This window comes from Solea senegalensis, linkage group LG18 (assembly GCF_019176455.1).
Source record: "Solea senegalensis isolate Sse05_10M linkage group LG18, IFAPA_SoseM_1, whole genome shotgun sequence".
Classification (NCBI taxonomy): domain Eukaryota; kingdom Metazoa; phylum Chordata; class Actinopteri; order Pleuronectiformes; family Soleidae; genus Solea; species Solea senegalensis.
Genome location: NC_058041.1, coordinates 10152253 through 10179244, shown reverse-complemented (window position 1 = coordinate 10179244; position 26992 = coordinate 10152253). Strand labels below are relative to the sequence as shown.

General features: G+C 43.0%; 2 protein-coding genes across 6 annotated transcripts in view; both read right to left on the bottom strand.

Moving 5' to 3' along the window:
* The window catches only part of usp54b (ubiquitin specific peptidase 54b), a 51760-nt gene extending 35389 nt beyond the window's left edge, over positions 1–16371 (bottom strand). The window contains exons 1-2 of the mRNA XM_044014469.1: positions 16194–16371; positions 5137–5757 (exon numbers count right to left, since the gene is read on the bottom strand). Coding sequence (XP_043870404.1) covers positions 5137–5292 — 156 coding nt within the window. The 5' untranslated portion in view covers positions 5293–5757; positions 16194–16371. The remainder of the gene's footprint in view (positions 1–5136; positions 5758–16193) is intronic.
* A 2034-nt stretch (positions 16372–18405) lies between these two features.
* Positions 18406–26230, bottom strand: myoz1b (myozenin 1b). 5 transcript variants are annotated; one of them, XM_044013147.1, is made up of 6 exons: positions 26039–26230; positions 24251–24337; positions 21052–21212; positions 20900–20963; positions 20592–20778; positions 18406–18981 (listed from the first exon to the last, which is right to left on the bottom strand). In XM_044013147.1, exons 2-6 carry the CDS (start codon positions 24333–24335, stop codon positions 18747–18749), a joined length of 732 nt encoding a protein of 243 aa, XP_043869082.1. In that variant the 5' UTR covers positions 24336–24337; positions 26039–26230; the 3' UTR covers positions 18406–18746. The 5 variants fall into 5 exon arrangements, with proteins under 5 accessions (XP_043869082.1, XP_043869080.1, XP_043869084.1 ...); XM_044013145.1 differs by having other exon boundaries at positions 26050–26229; XM_044013149.1 differs by having other exon boundaries at positions 21052–21209; positions 26050–26228.
* Between the last annotated feature and the right edge of the window lie 762 nt (positions 26231–26992).

Here is a 26992-nt window from a genome sequence, read left to right as displayed (position 1 = left end):
TGTGACACAAAGAATAAAACCAGATTAATGTAAAAAAAAAAATGTAAAAATGTAAAAAGAAATTCTTAAAAATCTTAATTCCTTTCCTCACACAAGCATGAGGAGAATTAGAGACGCAGCTGTTGTCATTCATGATCGGAAATATCACTGTCACAGTGAGCAATGAGGTGATACACAGTTCATACAGCATTCTATGTAGACAATAAAGGGATGTATATATATATATATATATATATATATGTATGTATGTATGTATATATATATATATATATGTATATGTATATATAAGATGTATATGTATGTGTAATCTACATCTGCATGATCACATAGATCCACTGCTTTTTTCCCTGAACTTTTGACCTCAGTTCTCTGTCAAAGCAGATATTTAACTTATTATAGCAGCTAAGCACAGGCTAGAACTGGACTTTTAAAAACATATTAGTCTGATTATAAAATTGTACTGAATCCAATGTTGGACTCACACACTCGGATAATGCGGTCAAATGACTGCATGTGTGTGTTTCATCAGACCCAAACTGGCCTACATGATCTACGCACAATCCACAGTTCCAATTCCCAGGTTTAGGCCCAGTAATAAAAGAAGAAGCCGGTACACAGAAGTAGAACAGCGTGAAAAATATGGTGAAATCCAGGCCGCTACATTTTATCTCCCGACAAGGAGTTAATGCTTCGCCATCTCAAATAACTTGGTATTTTTAAAGTTCATGGATGGTAAGAAGACTCGTAATGGCGCTTGACGTGAAAACTTAAGAACCCTATGTAAGCTAAATGGAATTCAGCCATGTTTTTTTATCGTTTATACCTTACCTTACCGTACCTGTTTTTCTTACTGTGAAAAGTCAAAAAGTGGCAAAAAAAAAAAAGGCCGTTTAATAAAGTCGTTGAAAATGTTGAAGCTCAGCATTTTGTGCCTCTCATTACGCCCTGACCTCCACACTGACCTTCATACCTGCTCACAGTAGTTGAAGTCAGCACTGAGTGGAGAGCATGTACACTACAAGGCCCTTGTTGCTTTTTAAAGTCTTTGCACTCGTGTTCCCCAAGTACAAACAAACATGGCTCTCTTTTGTTGGAAGTCTCATTGTGCTTCCGGAGCAATCCTGCACCTCCACTTTGATTTAAAAAAATAAATAAAAGTATAAAGCAATCTATAAAGTAAATGGTCCTGTATCCACTAATGTATGTGTTTCTGGCAGAGACGTTTAAATGAATTTAGCTGAACTTATGCAAATTTGTGGTGCGAGAACACATCAGCAACCAGCTCTGTGATGAGTATTAAAGCAAAGCAGAGTATCAAGGTGAACACTTGAGTGGTCTGTTGTTGACACTAATTATTGTTTTAAAATGACAACAGACGGTAAAGTCACATGACTTCTTGGTATTTGATCACTTTTGGATTATTTTGAAATTTTTAATATCAGCCCTTTAAGCTTTTGACATATCTATTTTCACTGGTCATCATCAGGACATAGTCTTTTGTTTTTCCTATAACTTCAAATCGATCCGTGTTTATAAATCAGTAAACAAAGTCGTTCAAACTCTCCACCTGCAAAAACTGGTTAAACATTGGTGTGTCAATGTAAATTATCTATTTCGGTTACGTAGGTTATAAACAATATATTTGTCAGAAAGGCCGAACATTTATGAATGCAGGAACTCATTTTAATGGACTATTTTTTTAGGGGTAGGAATCACCGAGTACCTCACGATACGATACGCGATACATGGTCTCCATTTGATTTTCAATGTTAAGGTCACGATTCGATTTGATTCTCTTTGAGATCTTTTATTTCCTCTCTTTAACACAGCTGCGTCTGCCATTCTTAGACTTTTAGACTAGTTTAGTCACCCGGTGAGTGAAACTGGCAGGGACTCAATAAAATATCAATATTTGCCCTAGCGTATCGATTATCACCAAACATTACACCAAATCCATATTTTGACCCACACTACTATTTTCTAGAGTTCTCTGCGCGCTTTAAATCAGACTGACTGTATCTAATCCTTGTAATGCTTTTAACGTGTTTGAAAATGAACATTCAACCCTGGAGTCTACCGGCGTTGTTGTCACTGGAAGGGTTAGTGTTGCGTTGTAGCGCAATGTTAGCATTAGCAGCGGGCAGTGTAATGTAAGTCATTGCAGACAGGGCACGGCCTCTTTACACCACTGTATTTTAACATTGGTGATAATGGGGTTGCTTCAAGAGCTCAATATTTTCTCAGGTGGTATTTGATGTAAGGAGTTTGAGAACCATTGGTCCAGTATGTACGTCTATATAGTGAACAGTGTAGTATCTTGCCAGGGGGCATTACCTTGGTTGTCTGACGTCAGCTACAGGAGCTCCATAGTTACTGAAGTAAAACGATTATGGGAAGTAAGTGAGCACATATGTTTCTGCTGAAAAAACAAAAATCCAGTGGACTCTAAAACTCCTTTTAGTTGTTTTATTTACACAATGAAAAGTTGCTGAGCAAGTATACGCTTTACCTCACAGCACCTTCCTTCCTTCACGCTCATTAAATCACTGTATCCACAACAACCGCTGCTGCTGCTGCTGCTGCTGCTGCTGCTACTGCTGCTGCTGACTCTGCTGCCGCCTGCAGCACTTCCACTGCAGCAGTCGGGGTTAAGTACCTCGCTCGAAGGGGCCCTCAGGGGGCAAAGAGGCAGGAGTGTGAAGTTATCTTACTTCCAGTGTGCTCTGAGTTCAAGACTTAAACTTTATAGCAAACAAACAAGCCCGGCTTAGCTCTTCGGTTATCAGATTTCAATCGTCAGAAAGCTTCTTTTTTTTTTTTAATAAGAAATAATGCTTTGCTATCTGCACCGCCATAGTCCGGGGATTAGCTGATACAGTATTGTTCTGATACAGGTATTGGAAAAAGAAAAACTAAATTCCACATGAATGCTTCACAAGGCACAGGCCGAGTATGAGGAACGTACATTTCTGCCACACTGCAGTGACCATGTGAGCTATGTGCTAGGATAAAAGAACAAAAAAAGCAAAATAGATCTGACTGATATGGATATTGGTTTATACTCAAGGTTGTGGTATTTGTATCAGACGTAGCATTGCAAAGAAGTAGCATTGGACCATCCCTACCATGGTCAGTCAGCATTTGGTGCTCGAGCGATTTCAAAGCATCTGCATGGTCATTTTTACACTACATGAACCCTTGTGAGTCAATCAATCATTCATTCATTCATTCATTCATTCATTCATCCATCCATCTTCTACCACTTCACCCCCCACATGAGGGTGCTGGTGCAAATCCCAGCTGACATAGGGTGAAAGGCAGAGTATACCTTCACTCAGACATAGGAACACTAATATAGATTAAACCTTGACCCATAATTGATCATCTCAAACAACATATAAGCCAACTCACACACACACACACTGAGAGACAGCCATGTGTGCCCAAACACACGTGTCAATACTTAGTTTGTCCTCACATGTGTCCTCTTAAACTTCCTCCCCTCTCTGTGAGTGTGTCCTTGAAGTGGCCCACTTTTCTTCCGTTCAAAAACGGAGACATTTTTCATTTCACAAATAAACTTCACGTCCTTCACTTTGTCTTTTCATTCATCTCGCTACTCTTCTCTTCTCACCCCCACCACCCCCCTCACCCCCCATCGCATCCTCTCACCGCAGACACTCCCCTCGTACTCTCTTACCTTATTTGACTCTTTGGTTCCGCTCGTTCTCTTGGGAGTAACCCCTTTAGTCCTTTCCTCAGTTTTCTCATACTGTATGCTCCTCATCCCTCTTTCTTCTCTTCTGCTCCTCTCCCCTCTGTTCTTCCTGTCATCTATTCCTCCACTCTCTTTAACTCTCCCTAAGCCTCTGGTCCATCACCTTCCTTCCTCCTCAGCGTACTCCAACCTCTCTCTCTGACTGTGTGTGTGTGTTTGGGTATGATTGTGCCAGCAGGAAGTCTTGGGAGGAGTGAAGAGAAAATGTGTGTGTGTGTGTGTGTGTGTGACTGTAGAGATGCAGCAGCAGCAGCAGCAGCGCAGTGTAAGCATCTCCACACACAAACTGAATGTCCATACTGAAGACAGACTGGCAGCTGTGCCAGAACCCACACCAACAGCCTTTAACGTGGTGCCGATCTTGTTCCTGTCGCATTCAAGTACCGAGCGGACTGGAGCAAAACACGCATGGATGTGTGTCTTAGCATTTACGCCACTAAAATATAGATTATATTCATATTCATTTAAGTACGTCTCAGGAAGTAATAGCCATCTTTGCCAATTGTGTTCAAATATTAATGACATATCACAAGAGGATACACTACGCTTTAAAAATGCGGTCAGCCTGGGTTTATCACACTAATACATGTTCTGCTTGTCCTGGCTCTGGACCCCGGCACATTTGATTTGAAAGAAAATGACGACCGTGAGATTAAAATGCAGATTTTCATCTTTTATATAATGGTCTTTACACCCACGCCGGATAATCAGTCGTTTTTTTTCTTTTTCAATTTAAACCAAATTTGTCCAGTTTGAGGGAACAGAAGGTAACTGTACAAGTCACGATGACATAAAGTCAGATTACGTCAGCGTGTTTAATATGTTTTTTTAGAGATTGTCTGAGCTCTCTCCAATCCACGTTCAGCTGGACATCATCTTCTGATCCTCTGCTGGCCTGCACTGCAGCCTCCCTATTTGGCTTTGGTAGCAGAGAACACTGCATTTTCTGTTTTAACTGCAAAAGCATCTCTAATGGAAAATGCCTAAATTATTCGTAGTCACTAAACCAAGGTCACGCGTGTCTTCCACTTTTGCGGAAAACAGGTTTTGACACGAGCCTGTGAATTGAGGTGATGACTTGACTTTGACATGCGTAGCTCTCATGACAGTAACTCCTAGACCGTTTCAAAAACTATGGACTGGCAATCTGTCCAGGCTTTACCCCGCCTTTTGTTTTATGTCAGCTGAGATTGGCACAGCACCCCGCGTGTCCCTCACATGGAGGATAAGGCGGTAGAAGACGGATGGATAGATACCAAAAAGCAGAGAAATGGAGCTTTGCACCCAGGGCAGAAATGGGCAGAAGCCCTCACTCGTTGAACACTTTCTGAGTCTGGGAGTGTGTTTACACCACTGACCTGCAGAGCGCTGTTGAGGAAGCAGCTGTTCTGTCCCGGCTCGTTGCTGAGGCCTTTGCTGGGTGCAATCGAGGTCATGGTTCTCGGGGTCACCAGCCCCTGCACCCCGCCTACTGCTCCGCCGCCTGATGCAAAATAGTTCCTCTTCCACGACATCACTACCCGGACGCCCCCGTTTCCACGGCGAGGCGGGGAAGGGGAAGGGGCGGGGCAGCAGAGCAAGCGACGGCCTCTATGTCACTCCCATGAGAGAGAAAGATGGAGAATGAGACAAAGGCAGAGGAGGAGGAAATGAAGGGATGGAGACAAGGGAGGTGGTGACAGTAGATCGAGGAGAAGTGATGTGTCCTGGAAGAGGATTTGGCACCCATAAACTGCTCCCGCTTTCCAGCCGTATTTCACAAATCTGAATCAGTCCTCTTGCTGCAGTGAGTGGTTGTTGTTTTTGTTTTTTTTGCTTCCTTTCTTTTTTTAGCTCCTTGGATTTAGTGGTTTGTGTTTAAGGACATGAGAGCTTGTCCAAGGTGTCCTTTGGCTGCTTCTGTCAGATAAATGTCGATTAGGTGGCACTGCTGCTCCCGCGTGGAAACTCCTTCCATGTTCTCTTCACTTTAACTTTGCCTGTAAGACACAAAGAAAGTAAGTAGTTAGGACTCCTTTAAGAACTTCCTTTAGCAAGATTATACACATTGATTTTTCTTTTTATATTATTCTAATGAAACTGCTTCATTCTGTTTGTTTTTTCAATTGAACTTAATCATATGGGTTTATTTGTTTTTTTGTAAAGACGAGACCCCTCACAGATAGCAAATATTTCCCCGAATGTAGAGAAATAGTAGTGAAAAAGTAGAGAAACACACTGAGCAAACATTAGCAAGCAGCTCCTGCGATACTTACAGTGTCTGCAAAACAGCACTGGACTAACATGACGTCAGCAAACTATGTCGTATCAATTATTAGATCTAAATCACAGCAGTTAAAGAGACACATTTGCAATGCTACTGTCTTTCTTCCATCCAGGCGGCGTGCAGCAAACAAGCAAACAAAACATTCAACTGTACACAAAGTTAGACTTAGTATCAGTTTTAGTTGAACATCTTGCAGTCAAGACATCTAATGTTGCTTCACTGTCTTCACTGCAGCTGTGAGGAAAACGGAAACAAAAATGAGGCGGTCGGTGTGTGTTTGTCACCAGACAGTATGTGTGCATGAGTGTGTGTATAATGAAGTTGCGTAACACCATAGGGCAGTGACTAACAAATCCGCAGTCCTGCCTGCCATCTTAACCCCCCCAGTTCCCCCTCCCTCCCCCTATAGCTTACCCACTTTGCCAAAGCTCCCTCTCGCCTGGTTGTCAGGTTACGCTGCTGCCACAGCTCCCCCCTGGCGAAAGGCCAAAGGGCGCAGGGATGCTGCGGCAAGCAGGCAACAAGCATGGGCTGTTGCCATGGCGATGGGCGCATGGTCTGGGATGGCAAGGTGGGGTGATAATCTATCAATCAGATCTATCTATCTATCTATCTATCAATCCGCCTTCATCGGAAATTCGACAAAAACACTGAACAAATCCAAATTGATGGAGGATTTAAAAAAAGATTTGGCTGGCTGTGTGTGTGTGTGTGTGTGTGTATGTGTGTGTGTGTGTGTGTCCACATCTTCCATGGCTAGTTACCATGGAAATAGGCCAAGCAGCAGACACGCGGGGGAAAAGCTGAACCATGTGATTTAACAGAGACACACACTGTGCTGCACTGGTTGAGAAATCACACACACAGAGAAAAGCACACGTGCACACACACACACACACACACACGCTCACACATATACACACTTGGGTGGCAAGTGATGATGCTGATTTGTATTGATGGCGGAGAGAGTTCCTAGAAGCCAGAGTGAGTCAAAGCACAAGTCAGTCCAACTTCCTGACCCTGCATTGGCAGACTACAGGAAACCAGAACCTGTGGTCACAGGCCAGACCAAGACATTTCTACATGTGATGTGTGTGTGTGTGTGTAGTTCATGTGATGTGGCGTCATTCTCTAACCCTGCCAGTCCCCACTTGACTTTGAACATAAGGACATGTCCCGACTTCTTTGGTTGTCAGGATGGAGATGGGACTAATTGTAGGCCAGAGTGAATGTATGAATATTGATGCAACTAAAACAGTCGAGGGGGTAGCAGCTTATTTACTCTATTGTTGTAGTCATTAGTCATATTGGTGGATCTTAGAGTGTTTTACCGATATCCGATCATACATGTTGTGCATCCCTACACACAAATGTTCCCTCCGTCAGAGCTGATAGTTTTGCTTGACTTTCCCGTTTTTTATCTGTCTCTTCTCAACCCAGTCGTGCTGCTTTGCTTATCTCTACATCACTTCCACTGTGCCGAGTCTCACGTCACCTTTCCAATCTGTGACCTGCCACTAAACTCTTTGCCTGCAGATTTTTGAGGGATTGGTGGGAGTTTATCCAATGACAGAATGTGGAAGGAGGCTGGCTCAACGGCTCCTTGATCCCAGGCTGCAGTGTGACACCTCTATGATCCTCAAGGCTGTGATAGAATGTAAACATGCTGCAAAAACATCCGTGCGCATCCATCTGCCCCTCCGTCAGATCAACTTTCCGGAGGAATGGCCCGAAATATGACCCATGCAACCATTCTTTCCTCTTCTCTCTCTCTCTCTCTCTTAGTCCGACTTCCACTGGCCATTGTTCTCTTCTCTTTCTCTGCCTCCCTCTATCATTCCTTTCCATCTCTCTGTGCTTTGGAGACATCATGAGACTGGAGTTTTGGTGAAAAATTCTTGTGGAAATTACAAGGTAATTTATTTCTCCTTGGAGATGGATTTGGCGTGACACGGTTTTGCTGTGTTTCCATCCAAAGTATGCAAAACATTCAGCATCAATCTGGAAAATCTGTTTTTTTGCTTGTGACTAATTTTGGTAAAGTGATGCCACTGTTTCTTTTAAGATCATATTAGGCATATTTGTATTGGTTGTGATCAGCCTCGCCAAAGAATGGAACAGTTGTCTTGTGCGTTAAAAGTGTCCAGTTTCAGAGCCAATATCACAGTTCTTGTCATTTTTCAACAGAAAGCAGTGGTATTAAGGTGTTGCTCTCACTGCCTCCGCTCTGCTTGGCTTTGCAGATGATTCTGAAACCCGACTGTGGGGATTTTATTCCATTCAACCACAAGAGCCTAAATGAGGTCAGTGGCTGAAGTTGGGAGATATGGGTTGGGTCAAAGCCATGTGAGAAATGGAGGATGAGGTCGTGGTCAGAACTCTGCAAATGAGTCCACATGAGCTGTTATTCCACTAACTTTTGTCACAAAGTCTGATGGACACCAGGTATAAAATCTCACTATATTTGACAAACTATTCTCCCAGTACTAACCAGTCCTGCACTCGTCGGTTTGAAAGATAACCATTGCTTAGTTATGAATGTGGTTAGGTTTAGGTAGAAAAAACTAGGTAAGTTCATGGTTGTTCCTCAAAGCGTCAACATCATCTCCCTAAAAAGAAATTGCAGCATAAAAATACACCACAAAGTCCCCATAACAGCTTTAAAACCATAAACTGTACATGAAAATTGACATAGAAGTCCGGTTGCTAAATTAACTCGGGCTGCGATGATCAATTGATTTATCAATTGAACCGATAATATGGAGTGAGTTAATTTAATCATCATTGTTACTCGATATGAGAGTTTCTTTTGTAATTCATTTTACCTCCTTAAAAGTGAATATTTTCTGGTTTCTTTACTCCATTTAACAAAGAAATCATTGAAAATAAATCATTTTGGTTTGTGGACTAAACAAGACATTTGAGAACATTGTCATTTCGAGGGGAACACACATCAACATTCAAGTAATTGTTTATTTAAGAAAATAATTCATTTAGTTGCAGCCCTAAAATGAACTCCTCAAAATTGGGATTCGACCGGCTCCAAGCCGGTTTTCGAAACTGGAAATACACATTTGTCACCTACAACCAGCACTTATTTGACCTACTCAATCACACTGGTGTCCACTCATCAGTGCCTTAGTCTATTGTGTCATTTCCTCAAAGGGGGCAGAATCATCATGATACCAGCAATTCGTCATTGAGACCGTTAACTTTTCAGGAAAATGTTAACTGACATTTTACATCAAGTCAGAATTACAAGCCAAGTTTCCCATACATGTGGTTATGGAAATTTCTCCATTTATTCACAACAACTCAAGTCCCAATAAGTTTCCCTCTTTCATTTGAGCAGCGCCACCGTGATGAGACAGGAAGTAGTCTTAATTTGCCCTGGCCTATTGATTATCATATTGCATGAGGAAGGACAAACCGATCTTTTGACTAAAACGTACACATATGTACCAGAAATCAAACATTTTCCATGGTTTAGTTAATGTGGTTGGCCAGTACAGCAAAGTCTACACAGTATCTTTTCACGAGCGTTTGATTTCTCCACAGACAGAGAAGCCAAGTGTCTTCTTAGGACACTTCAATGTTAGACACTATCCCACCACAAGCTCCATTAGTTTCTGGACTTCATCCTGTTTTTTAAGCCAACATCATAGGAGCTCCTTAAAATGATCAGGGGAGGAAAAAAATATGCCCACAATTCCATTAAAACTATCTATTAAAGGATAATAGAGTGATACGAGTGAACGCTCGAGAGGAGCTACTACATTGTGCTGACACGCTTTCCTCAACTTCTGTTTCCAAGGTCAACAGTGAAACTCGGCGCTCAAATCATTTCACCTTGCAGCTTTACAATCGCCTTAATTGAAACTGGTCGTAGGGTAAAGGGCCACAAAGCATGTGGACATATTTTTAGACATAAAATCTCTGTCCGACATCTAGAATATGACCTCGGCAAAAGGTCAGACGCAATCAGCATCATTTCTCCCCACTGTTCTTGATGATGCGGTTTTGTTCTCCATTCCATGCTCATATTTATTACCTTTAACTGAGCAGGAAGGGTTTCAAAATTCAGACGAGCACGGATATAAAATGCTGCTGATGACACGGTTTAGAATTTGAATGTATTGTCAGTGGTAGTCTCTCTCCCCCTCTCTCGCTCTGCTGCGTGTCGGTGTGGTTCGGTGACAGTGACACCAGCGTGAAGCGGAGCTGAACAGAGAGCTGATACTGTCCCTGAGGACAATAGCAGCCTGTCTCTCACCCTATCACCCTCCCACTCAAGCAAGCAGAGAGACAACATGACACATATTTTCATGCCGCGTTAGAAGACAGAAGTCTTGATCTTCGCCATTCGCACGCCGCGCTCCTCTCTTCCTCCGCCGGCAGTGCCATCCTCTCTCCTTCTCTTCTCTTCCCTCCCCATTCACTTCTTCCTTGTCTCTCACTTTCTTTCATTGACCTCTATTTCCCATTCTCAGTCACTCTCTCCACTTTTATCCCCATTCATCTGTTTCTTTCCATTTCCTAAAAAAATTCATAGGCTCCCTCTCTCTCTCTCTCTCTCTCTCTCTCTCACGCACACACACACACACACACACACACACACACATGTTGGTTTTCCTGTAACTGGGTTATGTGTAACTTCAAATAGCTCTACTTGACAATAGGAAGAGCCCAGAGTTCCTCATCCCTCTGTGCTTCACTTTATCCCCTTTGAACAAATGTATATATATCTATATATATATATATATTGTCCTCAATCTATTGTCCTCAATCTATAATCTAATCTATATTATTTTCTTGATTAAGCGAGTGATCACTTGGTCAGAAAATGTTATGTTTTCTGACCAAAATATGTTGGTCAGTGTCTGTCAAAATTGGAAATAGTGATGTTCTCGAATGTCTTGTTTTTGTCCACAAACCATGATGATAATAATTTCTTTCTTCTATGGAGCAAAGAAACGAAGAAGAAATTCACATTTACGAAGCTGAAACAATCTGAAATCTTGCTTTAATCACGATAAAAGCTTAATTATCAAAATAGTTGACGATTCATTTGTTTATCGAGTAATTGTTTCAGCTCTGTTTGCGATATCAGAGAGAATGGTTATTTTTACGTCATTATTCTCATTTTCAACGGGTCTGTAGAACATGATGTGTATAGGACAATTTTAAAAAATTTGGCACATTTTAGCACTCCTGAGATTTGAATATTGCAGATTGATCAAATTTCAATTAATTGCATCGGGAATTAAGCTACCAAACCTGGAAATCAAGATGTTCTCCAATGTCTTTTCAGCTTTAATGCTTTTTTTGTCAAATGGAGAAAAGAAACCAGAAAATATTCACATTTAAGAGGCTGAATAATCAGAAAGCTTGTATTAATTGTTAAAAAAAACAACTTCTAAAACTGATTAATCGATTAACAAATGATTAATTGAATAATTGTTGCAGCACTAGCTTGAGCACTAACCTCATTGACAGTTTGGCGTGAAATAAATCCGACTTTCAGTCACATCGTTCCAATCCAAAAGCCCCTGATCGCTGAATTTGACAGACATAAAAAAATAAAAGATAAACACACACATAGTGTCTGTGTGTCATGTGTGATGATACAGTGGGCACACGTGCAGCTGCACGTGTGAGCGTATTACCAAGATAGGGAGAGACCTTTTTTATTTTTTTTTGCAAGACTCAAGGACATTTCCCCGCTCTGGCTCCATAATATTAAGAGTATACATGTGAGAACACGCACGTAATCGCGTCCCCACGCACACAGAGACACAACACACACGTGCACACTATAACCTAGATGCAACCCATTATCGCCATGGCACATGTGCACGTCACACACACCCAATCCTATTAGTGGGAAAATATTGAGAGGGGCGAATATTATTTGCTCAGTATTTGGGCTATTACGTAACCATCCTTATTTACAATGCATGGTGGGAAATGTGAGGTTTTTCTTTTTACAGTTGAGGTCACATTAAAGATAAGGAAAGGAAAGGAGAGGATGGTGAGATGAGAAGAAGGAACAGAGAGAGGAAGAAGTAAGACATTATACTGAAAAGCCAGCCATGTCAAAAACAGAAAAACAGAGGCCAAGCTCTCCTGTGGATGGTAAAGGTCAAAGGAGACATTCAGTATGAGCATGCCTTTCTTTTTTATCTCCTCCTCCTTCATCCACTGGGATGACTTAATCTGCTCCTCCTTTTTACCTCAACTCTCTTATAATCCCAGACATGTGGACCCAGCCACACCAAGGACACTTAAATGGAAATGTCAGCGATAGATGAATCCCCTAGGAAACCAAGACACGAGCTGGGCTCGGTCACGCATGACTACGTCTGGAAAGGAATACACTAAGGATTTAAACCAATTAAAGTATGTGCATTACATACATTGTGCTCGGCACTGTTTCACCACACAGCTGTTGTTGGCCTGCAAGTGCATTCAATAAAGCCGTGTTTGCATCATGGTACAGTTCAGTACCAGTCAAAGAAACCTTGAGACTGGATCTGGGGTTTTCAGTAAATCGTCCTGAAAGACGAATCATTTGTTGATGAGTAAAGAAACTGAGTTAAGGCAACGTCAGCTCTCTCTCATTCATGACGTGTGAAGAAATGCCTCGAGTTTAGATTCTTCACTTTCAATGATGCACACAGTACTGTACTGGACAGCAGTAGGTGGCAATGCATGTCCCAATACATGCCATGCTTTATTATCTATTTAAAATTAAATTAGGCCAGAACTTCAAAAACAGACATCATGTTCTATTGAAGAAGACCATTAACTCCTCAGGAAAATGTTTACTTATGTTATGAATCAAATAACGAATTAGGACTATTTTCAAAGACCAAACTAACTTCTTTTTGCAACCAGTGGAGTCACCACCTGATGGTCATTCAAGAGAATACAGATTCCAGACACTTTTGGTTTGGCTTCACTTTTGTGCCAGTGGGGACATCAGTGAGAGGACTCGCTCAGAGAGGGCGACATCCCTGGCAGTGTGGACTGAGTACAATGTGGGTTGCACCTTTGTGCCACCTGGGACGCAAACACAAGAGGAAGCTGTGTATACGAGGACATGCAATGTTAACATCTTTCATTAAAAATCTAAAGCAGGATAACATGCAGACAGCAGATAAACATTCATTACAAGAGTGGGGACCTCTAGATAGCTCAGTTTTAAATTAGATTGTGGTTTTATTGGAACAGCTTGATTATAAAATGATCATTCATGATTATTTACCTCTCTACTTGTGTATTTGTTTGTAAGCCTGCTAATAGCTGAGACTGTTCCATGACTTCAGCATGAGCGAACAGAGGCTAATAGATGCAGACAGCTGAGATGTTTTTGTTCAGTATTTTCTTAATTTCTGGCTATTGATTGATTTCACGGCATCAATTCATAATTCGATACAGATAGATATAGATATAAAGCAGGAAAAATCACTGTCATCGGAGTATGACAGTGAAACTAAAAATGATGATAAAAACAGTAGTTGTATAAGTGCGTGTGTGTTTGTTTGCTACGTCTCTTAACCTAACCTTCAGATTAGGAGATGATACATTCTGATACCCACAGGTATTGAACTGGCTCAGGCACAGACTACTCTATTTTTGGTCCTCTATTATGAAAAAAATCCCACAGGGGGCAAAGGTTAGGGGTCGGGCAGGAAGTAAGGAAGTGGATGGATGGAGGATGAGCAGTTTGTATTTGTTGCAGTAATAATTATGCGTGGAGTTTGGGTTAAATACCTGGTTAGTTAGGTTGTCATTTAATGTTGTGTTGCATTAAATCTATTTTCCCTTAAAACAGTTTGAAAGCTTGTAAGGACCCCAGGAAGAGTAGCAACTGTCATCATACAGTGGCTAATGCGGATCTGAAACATCTAACAAACAACCTTTTAAAGAAGACACGATTAAAGGGATAGTTCAGGTTTTAGAAGTGTGCTTGTATGAGGTATTGACACATTATCAACGCTGACTTCCCCAGGCACGCTGCCATTTCACTCGCTCTCACTGATAACATTGGTGCCAGCAGGGACAGAAGAAGCAACTGATTTTAGCAACTTAACAAAAGGCTTACCAACAAAACTTGTGTTCCTGCTTAATTCCTATGATATCTTAAGAATGTGTTTGCCACTTAATCTCACCATGAGACAGTCTTTTCTGCCTGGAAACCACTCACTCAAGGAGCTACTGGTCTAGTGCTGGTAAGTTTGTGTCGCTTAGGTAAATCTGAACAAATTATTTTTTAACACTAGATAAGATTTGAACTTACTGATGGAGGCAGCAGTGTCTCAACAATTCCTGTGTGGTTTACGATCTTTAGTTTCCGGTCCGAAAACAGTGAAATCATATTGTTACGATATCAAGAAAATATTATTATGACATAACATTTTGTTATGATCAGCGGTGAACATAACAATCAGCCTTGTTTACATGCATGGTTAGTCCGACTAAAATCAAGCTAGTCTTAGTCGGACTAACATACATAGTCCATAGTCCGATTACTCCAGCATGTGCATGCTTAGTCGGTCTGGAGTCACACAAGGCGTTCTGCTGATTCACCAAAATTTCCTCCCCAGTCTTTGACCCAGAAGTAGAACTAGACGGAAATCATAAGGCGGCGGCATCTTTCTTTCAACCACGAGAGCCGTGCTCGGTCTAATTTGTATCACGATTAACATGTACAGCAGGTACGAAACATACAGAACCACAGCAAGGTCCATCTCACGGTCCATCTCATCGTCATACATACATGGCCAGTAAATGCATTTTCTCTTCTATACCTGTATACTCGGACTCGGCAAGTTGTCTGAGTCGGACTATGACCTTAGCTCAGTTAAACTCTGCATGTGAACGTACTGAGTGAACGTGAACGCATCTCAGGCTGGTTCACAGAGACAGTTGAGCTTGGTGATGCACTCAGTGAAGTCAACACTGGTAACATGTCGGTACCACATACAGCCACACTTGAACCTGAACTATCCCTTTAAGGTTGCTGTAAACCAGTGTTTCCCAACCCTGGTCCTCGGGGACCCACTGGCCTGCATGTTTTAGATGTTGATTCAAGTGAACGGGTCATTATCAGGCTTTTGCAGAGGTTGATGAGGAGCTGACCAGTTGAATCAGGTGTGTTGGAGCAGGTCAACATCTAAGACATGCAGGACAGTGAGTCCCCGAGGACCAGGGCTGGGAGACACTGCTGTAAACCAATACAGTGTCCTCACAAGTAGCCAAAACAAATGTAAGGAAATGGCCACTAGCCTATATTTGATTTTTAAAGTATGCACATGAGTACGCGCGCTCATGAGGCGCACACGCACGCAGCAGAAGGCGGCATGCTGCCGGTGACGCGGCCCGGTGAGGGGCCAAAGTCATCAATTACGCGGATTGAAACCGCAACGTTAAATCAATGGCGGCCCCCGGGGGCGACGACAGCCGAGCGTGAATCCGCCATGGTAAAAGGCTGCGGTCTCCTGGTCATCCATCAACAACTCGACACTGAGTATAGAGTCCACCAAAGCCCCCCCTGCACCAGCAGCCCCGCCGTGCGAGACCGAAAACACGCAGAACACATGGACAGAAGACCACGCGCACAGCAGCGGCATGCACCTGACTACATGGGCGTGTGTGTGTGTGGATGGAGGTACATACCGTGTTGTGCACAATTACAAATAACACCTGTGACTGTGATGCAGCCGGGGATGAAGTGAAGTTGAGGCGAAGTGATGCTGCAGTTGCAGCACGCGAGGGGGGGACGCGTGGAGTGGAATTACCGAGTCAGGAGGAGGAGGAGGAGGACACCTGGTTACATATCACACTGACAAGACGAGAAGACAGAGACGGCACGAGACCTGCTGCTGATGATGATGATGATGAGAGCCATGATGATGATGACAACGATAGAGAGGATGACAGCCATCCTCAGAAAGGCTGTCGCGTGAACACATCTGGTGAGAGTGTCACATCTGGCTGACACGTTGATTAGCCCCCACACCCACGCACCACACAGCACCCCACCCCCTGAACCACACACACGCGTGCCCCACCACCACCTGGACTCTGGTGGACGTGATGGCGGTGTGTAATAAAAGTAGTGTGTCGGTTGTTTTTTTTACTCACCCCGTGTGCCGTCCGTCCGTCCGTCTGTCACCGCCGCCGCCAGTCTCCGTCCACTCGCGTGTCCCACCGTGTGATTTAACGGCTGAGGGAGGGCAAGCCGTGGGCGCATCCAGCCCCCGCCAGCGCCATCCAGCGCTCCGGTCGCGGCACGCGGCTCTCGCGATACCGAGCCATCCTCCTCTCCTCCGGCAGCTTCTGTGTGTGTGAGTGTGTGACGTAGCGTTTTTTTCGTCGGGCGGTTTGCTCGGCCCGATGGCGCCGCCTCCTGGGCGCCGGGCGAAAGGAGGGGGAACGATGATGTTATTCCGTGGGCGACCACGTGGCCATAACTGTGTCAGCATGTACGCAGGACATTCGCACCCACTAACAAATGAACTCAATGATCCACAGTCAGGTAACCTGCTGCCTGCGACTATTACTCTAATACTGAGTGTTTCAGTTGTGTAAGGCTTGTACTTGTACTGCACTATATTTGAGATCTATATCTCATTATTTTACTGAACACACAAAACAATAAAACGCATGTCAAATATTAGACTTTTAAATATGAAGCCTACGAGAAATAAGAAAATCAGAGGAGAGTGCTGTATTTGGGTCACAAACTATCTGTAATAACTGGTTTCTTATGAAGAAGAAAAGCAACTGTTGATTTAAAATAGAAAAGAATATCAGAACATCCCATGGTTTAGAGCAGGGGGGTCAAACTGGCTGTGTGGCTCAGCTGCCAGCGAAGTGATAGAATATAAACAAGAATATAATACTTAATATATGTGCTAGTCATATTTTTACTGCACTAAAATAAGCTTGTTGTTAAGCTGTTTTAATTACAGTTGTCCATGTTGTTATTGACTTCATTTTAGATTTATTTCTCTGCTTTCGATGGTAATAGATTTATTTAGCATCATAAATATGTTGTTATTAGTATGTGACGTATACACCGTTCCCTATCAAAACGAGCACTTTTACTTTGAAATGCTGTTATATATCATCATGATTAGAATGGCTTTGTGAACTATGATGGAATAATGTTTTGTAATTTGAATGACCTTTGAGTTTGACCCCACTAGATTAGAGGTTTTAAGGCCCTAAACTACTCACCTTGAAGAATATTCTGTACGTTTCATTGAATTTGGCAAACAAATATTTATTGTCTGGTCTGATCACTTATGTGCAATACCTTCAAGGCCCACACCTTGACGTATAGACAAATTAAAAATGAATAGGAAACCATTAAAATCATCCCTGACATCATATTCCTATCAAAAGTACTAAAAATGTCATGTTGACATGCTGAGTATACTTCTTCTGCCACAGCATGCAGTCGACATTTGTTTGATTGGTGTCATTGGAGAGCTGCCAGCACCAGTTTACAGTCTCAGCCTGAACACGCCGACTATTCATAGAACAAGTGAGAGGTCATGAGGACGGCTTTGAGTTTGGCAGTAGGAGAGTCAAGAAAACGAGTCCAATAAATCCTTCAGGAACACGTGAAAACACATTTATTAACCTTGGTTATTGATCACTCTGCTTGTCCTCAAGATCCTTTAACTCCCAAATGTCCAAAAATAAAAAGGTAGATAAGATTAGATGCTGATAAAGCCATCACGTTAAAAAGTTAGTACCTTTGGCCTTGATATTTTGACATATTTCAGTAGTTACTGACAACACTGACGATGGCTTTGTCCTGTTCACACTGTCAGGACAGTGAGTCAGCATGCAGCCTCAAACCCAGGGAGCTAAATTAAAGTACCCGTGCTTTTCTGACTGCGACCTGTCAAAATGGCTGCCATGAAAAGGGCTAACAGATATGGTATATGGTTAAAGAAATGCGATTACGCATTTTCCAACTAGAAGTAATATATGATAAATTAAGTTAACTTCTTGTTAACTGTTAACAGTGTAAATCTGGAGCTTCTAGCATCACTGTTTTCCGTCTTCTTCAGTGAATGCAGTTTGCTATACGCACAAGGATTAGGTGTCAGCATGTGACTTAAGTGTAAAACTCTGGGAATTTAACAACAGGTGCACACGAAGCAGATACTGTAACCCATGTCTCCCCTCTGTAAGGGTGCTATTGGTCAACTATGTGCAACTTCATCCCCCGCAGCTCCAAAAAACAAAAAAAAAGCACGACAAAGTGGACGACCTCTGGATAAATATGCAATAAGACTCGATACTTTAACACGCAATAATGATTCATGATGAGACGCAGTCTGTAAAGGGGGAACTTTATTGCATAAATACATTGTTTTTAAGAGTGCGGAGTGCTTTTCTGTTTCTGAACACACAGGCCTCACATGAACTCACAGTGTACAACATCATATAGTAAGAAAGCACGCAGGAGAGAGGGCGGAGGATTATTTTCCCTTGCTCATTTCTTTTCCATGCAGTTAAAGTACATTTTGACATGTGACCACCGGAGCTTAAACCATTTTATCAGCGCTTGTGTGGCATAAATGAGATTCTGCCCTCATATAAGGGTTGTGTTCTTTTTATTGTATTGTGTGTGTTTCAGGCCATGAGCGTTGTAAGCGTGTCTCTGTCCGCGTGTGTTCACAGGTCGTCCGTCTCTCCGTCGAAGGCCATGTTGTCCACGTCCATGTGGATGTGTGAGTTGTCCTCGCTGCAGATCCAGCCGATGGGCGTGCGGTTGAACGAGGGGCGTGAGCGGATGTCGGCCTGCAGAGTGGGCACCGGCTCCGGCTCCTCGGTGGCAACATTGATCTCTGGCATCTCGAAGGTCAGCATCTTGGACGCCTTGTCATAGCCACCATATGGCAGCGCCATCCTGCGAAGGACGGAAGAAAAAAAAATGAAAACAGGAAGCGGAGAGACAAGGTAGCGTCACGATGCACTTCTCTGGTGCTGTGCACATACAAAGGACATATGATACGACAACACACTGCATTTAATATTCAAATCCTCACGTTTTCATAAAAAGCTAAGTCTAAAATGCCACAGTTTGCTGAAATATAAGTGAATTTCTCACATAAAACATAGTTTGGTGTGTGTAAGTCCAACGGTCTGAGCAACCAAGTGCCAAAAAAGACACACAAGTGAAGTGAACCACATACAGGAGACACCTAATGTCAACAAAGAGACACACAATGACCACAAATAGACAGAAAATGACCTAAAACAGAAACATTATGTCTCAAAATGTCCAAAATAGAGTATAAAATAGAGAGACACATACTGTAGTGTCCATAAAGTATGTAAATAAACCACAAAGGGGCGCACAATGATCACTAAGAAACGTATATTTATCACAAAGAGATACGCAGTGTCCTCAGCGAGACACACATTTACCACAAGGGGTATTCAGAATGACCACAACAAGATACAAATTTACCACAAAGAAATGCACAATGAGCCCAAAGAGACACCAAATGACCACCAGGAGACCCTAATTCACCACAAAGTGATTCATGTCAGCATAGGGCACACATAAACCACAAACAGGTGCAAAAACAACCGCAGGGAGACACAAAATGGCTGACAGAGTCACATGTTTACTACGGAATGTCCACAAAGAGACAGAAAATGACCACAAAGAGGCATAAATCATGCACATAAAGACATAAAACAGCCATAAAGAGACGCAAAACAACCACAAAGACATGCAAATTGACCACCTATAATATCTCTGAGTTGGTTTTGTGTCTATGTGAGCGTGTGTCTTTTATGGTCTGGATGTCTCCCTCCTGTGTGGAGGTGGGAGGCCTCTTTTCACATATTTGTGCCCAAGGACTTGTTTTCTCATAATCCGTCCCCACGGCTGCTTGTTTATTGCTTTTCAGACCCATTAGTAATTACAAAGGGTCCAGCTACGCTTCACGGGTTCCACAACAGTCATCAACAACATTAAAATGGACAGCGGTTTAAGATGAGCCCTGGAATCAAACGAGTGTGTTTGTGTGAATGCGAGCGACGTCACCTGCGCCGCTGCCAAGCAAAAGCCACGGAAACAGCAGGATGTCGCTCTCAGCACTGATGACACAGCAAACTGTGCTGGTTGCCATGGAGACGGGGGGCACTGTGGGAGCCACCGAGACTGATGCTGCAGTTAGTGCGCCTTTTATATCAAACGGCATTTTAAAACATCCTGATTTAAAAAGGGCAGAGAATGAGAGACGAGATCGTACTGTGTCACTCAATGTGAGATTGTGAGGACATAAAATAAAAACAATCACTGCACAATTTCAGGGCGACGTTCACACTTTTTTTTTTTGCTTATTTGTTCCCACAAAGGTACCAGATATAAACCTTTGAACAAACTGCTATCTCACCTACGCACATGTGGTCCTTCACTGTGTGTGTTAAGCGGGCGGGATTGTGTCCTACAGACGAGGGAAGACGTCATCAAGAACTCCAGCAAAACTCAGTGTGTGTTTGTACCTGTTGAAGCTCTTAAACTGGGGCAGTTCTGGGTGGATCTGGATGGGTCCCGGCATGACGCCCTTCATCGTCACTGTCAGCTCCTCATTGCCCTTCATGGCCCGTTCCCATGGTGATATGTAGGTCCGTACATACTGCTTCCTCCTCCTCTCCTTCTCTGCCTCCTCATCCACTTCCACCTCCACCACTGAGACGTCCAAGAAGCAGCAGGGAGGGGAGGACCAGGAAATGGAAGTGAAAGCAACGAAAAGAAAATAAGTATTGAAGATTTGGACATTAAGCATATGATGTTGCTTCTATGACCCGACCTTCTTTGGGGAGCTCAGGCTTCGGTGGAATAGGGGGAGGGGACATCAGCAGGTTCTGAAGGTTCTGACAGTCAGACAAGACAGGGAGATGATCAGTAACCACACACACACGCACACACACACACACAGCATACACACACACAAGCACGCACAGTGGTCACGATGAACTTCTCAACCCTCTGCTGCCTCATCTTGAACATCTTGGAGCCCTTGTTCTTGAGCAGGGAGAGCTCTTCTAGCATCAGATCCTTGGGCGTCTTGATCTTGGTGCCCAAGTCGAACTCGGGGGTCTCACTGTCTGACTCTTCATCTGCTAGGAAGAAGAAGAAGAAGAAGAAGAAAGAAAAGGAAGAGGAAGAGGAGGACAAGATGAAGGGACTGGATATGGAAGCAAAGATAGTTTGAGGAGAAAATCAGGCAGAAGGGGAAGGGTTGTGGTTTATCACGTGTGCTTAGAAAATGCAGTGTCACAATGGTTTTCAGTGAACAAAATATTTATTTACCAGTACTTATATTCATAAATAGCAAAAAGGCTCTCACTCAGTGGACTCAAAAATGTTAAAAAAGCCTTTTTACCTTTATTAAATCCACAGAGTGAACGTTATTACAGTAACCATGGCCTCAACTCAACAGGAAGTCAGGTGTTTTGAATTTTGGCGTCCATTCAGACGATTTACACCCTACGTAAATGAGCGAACTCGTCTGAGCGCGTTTGCCCAGAAGTTGTCGAAAGGTTTAGCAGATTCAAAAGGGGGCGTGGCCACGACAACCAACGGCGTTTTGGCAAATTTTCGACCCTTCGCCACAAACACGAAGTGCCCTATAACGTCGCCATACATTGACCGATTGCCTCCAAACATCATACGTGACCCAACAGACCGACCCTGAACACAAACACATTATCACTACTATGGCTACCGTGGCTTTGCAGTCATTTTGGAGGGGATTATCAAATAAAAGGAAAGACTGTTGCGTGGGGAGTTATTTGCTTTGTTGCTAAGAAACAGATGAAAATGACTGACATCTAACATCTCTAAAGCTCAGTGGTTGTTTCTTGTGTCTAAAAACACAAAAGTGTAAAAGTGTCTCTCGCCCTCCTACAGTATAGAACAACAGCACTCTCATGTCTTCACTATTTCAAATCTGTACATCTGTCAACAGACTAAAGGCTGTTCAGAGATCGTAGATGTCGAGTATCTGCTGCACTTGCGCGACTAAAATAAACCTGACTCATGATTTCTCACTGTTCAGACAAAACGGTCTCTGAGCATTTCGCTGCTATTGAGATTCAGGGGATTGCGCAGGCTTGGCTGGGGTACAACTGTATATGCACTCACCGAGGCTGTGCTCGCTCCTGTCAACTCAATCCATTTGGCAAATTAAAAGGTGTGTTTAGCTTCAAATTAATGCCCGATATTGAATCAGGGATGTGACTGTAAAGGACATGCGTTTATCCTCTGGCCTCTGTACCATACCTGCTGCGGTGAGTGACTGTCAATTCAAGTGTGTGTGTGAAAGCCACGGAGGAATCGTTGCCGTTACTAGGTCAAAGCCGTATACTGTGGAGAACAAGCGGCACCAGGGAACGTCACGACAGGTTTCGTCATGGTTGAACTCTTTATGGAGGGAAATCTCACTCACTCACTCACTCACTCACTCAGCCTTCCTCCTTCTTTGCAGTGATGGAGAGATCTGATGGATTTTACTGCTCCACAGAGTTCCTCATAAAACACTCTCATCCACCACATATACTCTGATATCACTCATAAGTCCAGCCATAAAGAGCACACACACACACACCACATCTATAGAGCAGGGAGTTGGCATTGCAATGCTGCAGAGAGCTGTTAGCAGTACCTCGTAAATCAGGCTTGTGCAAGTGGGTGTGTATTAAGTGTGTGAGAGAGAGAGAGAGAGGAAGAGAGGGAATAATCGAAGCTGCTGAGCAGAGAGAACTCTCCCATGGGCATATTGATTAGAGCGTTAATTCAGAGGAATGTGAAACTGGAGCTCGCTTGCTGCTGACTTGGGAGGAAATTGGACAGGCTGACAGAGGTGGGACAGGAGGAGGACAGACAGGCGTCATGCACAGTGTCAGGCGCGACTGTGAGAGCGACACAGTGGCAGGAAATGATGGAGGGATGCGTTAGAGGGGGGGAAATGAGGGATGACTTGACATCAGACAAAGAGGACAGAAATGTGGAACAGAAATAAGCAGATTTTTTTGACAGATATAGTGTAAGGGTGTGTGCTCAGACTCAATAACTGTGGCAGCATTTCACTTAAGGTAAAAAAGATCACGAAACTCAGCGTGGATTCACCCTCACACATGACAATATAACTGGACGAGTGGTGCGTGTTGTCATGTGACTCCACACTCAAAATCTCAGTGATCAGTTTAAAGCAGCTGATACACAGACAAATATCTGCCTAAATTGGTTTACCACACTATTCTGTCATCATATTATTATATTATATGTTATTTTTTCACTGATGAATGCACTGCCAAATGTTTAGGTGAGATACACTTCTGCATTTGTTGGTTGTCAGTTACACTAAATATAAAAACATACATCAGTGTTCGGTTTATGCTTAAGTTAAAAATACCCTCCTGATGAAGTGCAACCTTGGCATTATGTTTACATTAAGTACAATAGCGTTGCGATACATATAATAAAAGTACATTTTATTATATATTATATTCATTTTTGGAAACATTGGGATTTCCACTAAATGTAAAAATAACACAGTGTGAGTTTGATCAGTGTTCTGCTGCGCAGCCAGGGTTTGAACAGATGGAGCGACTGTTGGGTCTGGCACGGCGGCGTGTACTTTCTGTTTGTTGTGGGTCTTTTCCTAAAGTAAGTCTCTGGTGCACAGGCAGTGATTTTTTCTTTCTTTTTTGTTTCTTTTGGAAAAGAAACAAAAGGATCTATAGAACGCCACAAACGGAGGAAGAACAGTGAAGTGACAGACGCTGTGAGTCGATATGCAGCACAGCAATAACAAACAGACGCTAAAAAATCACTTTAATTTGTTGGTTTCACCTCAATATGTGAACCATTTACTGCACTGACTTCAGCCACAGATTACACATACAGTATAGCCTGCATTGCTTTGCTGTTTGATAAAGAGACACATCCCTGAAGGAGCTGTTAGATATTGGAATTTTGAGTGTGCATGTCTGCGGGTGTACTTGTACCAGAGGACCACATAAGACCACATAAGACCACATGCCTTGAGTCAGTTTACAGATCCAGATTGTGCTGATAGCGGACACCAGAGAGCAAATCCTACCATCAGACATGACATTTAGTGTGTGTGAATGTGTGAATGTGTGAGTGTGTTTACCATTCTGGCTGATGTTGGACAGGTCTGTGACGATCTTGTTGCTCTTCTTCCTCTTGTTCGAAGGGGCTGGCGTTGTGAAAGGCATGGCTGCAGGACAGGACAGGAGGAAAGTTATTATCATTATCATTATTATTATGTCGTTATGGTATTGTTCTGTCTGTAGGGGGCGTCACATCAGAAAATACTTTAATGTTGGTATTGTTGGAGTGCAGCGTCTTGTATTCCCCCCCTCAGTGACCAGAGGGAATCTATTAATGCAGGTTTGAAAATTGAGCAGACAAGTACATAATAAATCAGTGGTGGACACTTTATAATAGATTTTACGTTAACGTTGTTTTTTTTTTTTTCTTATCCATGCAGCTGCTGTCCTGAGATCCACAGGGAGGCTATTAAAATGTTGGGGGTCCAAAGTCGGGGCTTCACTCTCTGAGGCCTTGTTCTTTAGAAAATCCTGGCTCAATAATAAACCCAGCGCACGTCAAATTTCTTGGTTCTTAAAGACCAAACAGGCAGTGCTAAGCAAACGCATTTCGAAATCATCAACCAAACCGATTTTTAATTTAATTTACCTGGAAAATGCGTGGAAAAAGTTGCAAATCAATTCTGAAATGCTAGCAAACTCCACCAGAACTCTCTCAGACTGACCCTGATTACGTTAAACACAATTTTTAGCCTGTGTGTTTTTAGCCTCCACATTCCCCAGTGGGAGCCAATTCCCACTGGCAGTTTTCGTCTCTGTGGACTGAGCGCTCAGACGAGGACTGGCAATATGTCGCTGCCTATCGCACAGGTCAGAAACACTTATGTAAGGCTGTCGAGGTAAGTTGCAGAAGGAGAGGAAGAAGTTGAACTCGTCTATAGGGAGAGAGAGAGTGAATGTAATTGCTTTTCATGTGCTGTAATTCAAGCTCATTTCCTCGCCGGGGATTCAGGCCTGTGGGAGCTATTTTTATAGAACCCATGTTCTATACCTCTGCAACGAGCCGGACTGTCTTCAGCACATAGAAACACACACGTACACACACACACACACACAGTGGGAGACTCAAATAGCTTTTCCCTGTGGCCGGAGACTACAGGTGATTGGGTAAAGCAAGATGGAAGGAAAATGGCAGAGCTGATGGCAAATCCAGGAGCCGTGTATGTGAGGGTCTTGGGTCCAGGGTCCTGTTACTGTTCCTGTTCTCCCCCCACGACTGGCCTGTTTTAGCTCCAGATAAATCTCGGAGGGGACAGCTGGGCAGGAAGGGCATCAGTCAGCACATTCTCCAACACACACACACACACACACACACACATCCATCCATCCATCCATCCATCCAACCAACCACGTCGACTAAAAACTCCACCGCAGAGGGACACATTCCGCACCCACCACAGAGTTAGGTGAGAAGTTGGGGAAGACGAGCAGCGTTGTCCACCATCTGCTTCTCAGGGTTCAGATTGATTGATTGATTGATTGATTTACCAAATCCACAACAGAGCTCTTAAAGTGTGAATAGTGTGAATTTAAAGGCTTTTGTGAGCAATTACCGTGACCTCGAACACAACAAACACGAAGCCAAGCACCTGCTTCTGATTCCCTCTTTCATTAATACATCTTTTGCAGCGGCCTCCACAGGTCACATACGGGAGCTTCCCTCCGCAGCCACGGGAATCAAATGACTGTAACTGACTCCTACAGAGCAATCAGAATTATTTTAACAACTCACTGACCACTGATGTGAGATAATCCGCAAACACTCAAGGCATCTCCGAGGGAGATTTCTGTGAGTATTGTCGCAGCACCTTTTTCCTACCTAAGACCCAGGTATCCACAGGAAGTCACAGATCCAAGAAGGTCCCAGAAAGGATGAGTTTTGCAGAGGGAGGAATCTAGAATCCCAGGTAGATTGGTGTCACACGCGGGCTTTATTGTACTGCCTGCTCTCCTCTTCGCCACAGAGAGAGTGAAACCCTATCAGCAGGGCTGCTGCAGTGCTATGGACCAGGCCTGGGGGGGGGCAGGCAGTGAGGGGTGGTGAGGTGAGGTGAAATGAGCAGGGGTTAAAGTTGGAGGTGGGTGTGGTGTGTGAAGAGTGATGATAATAACAAACAAAATTCATCAGCTTTCCTGATTCAAATGCCTAAGTATTTATTTAAATATAGAAAAAAATTGATCTTTCATTGATATGAATTGTTTCATTTAACCCTTAGTGGTCACACGGCATTACATAGTCAGGCTTTAAATGCGTTTGTATTGAGTGTTGTGGAGACAAAGTTCTGATCCATTTTACATCACATTTTTAGTAGTGATATAAAGTAGCAATAATTGTGCAGAAGTCACAAAATAGAGTGTTTTTCTTTGTCTTTTTGTTCATAAAAACGTTTCAAACAAGTGAACTTTGAACCGTGACGTATTTCCAGATTTCACAAATTTCACGAATGCGATCCAATTTTAAACATTAGGAGTAGTTTTTGCTCACGTGCGTTTATATAGTTGGTCTCATCAGACTGCCTCGTGGTGCTGGAAAAAAAGGATATAAGACACTCTATATTGCACATTCTTGCAGACTCTGTATATACTGTATGTTCAAACAGCCGAAATGCTCTGTGTCTTAAGGGTCAAGGTGCTGTTCATGTAGAATTGACCTGGAAAGAAAAACAGTTATGAAGGTGTCAAATACACTGGCTCATTATAGAACAGTGATTTATTGTAGAGAAATCCATTCTTATGACCAACCTATGGGGTTACAGTAATAC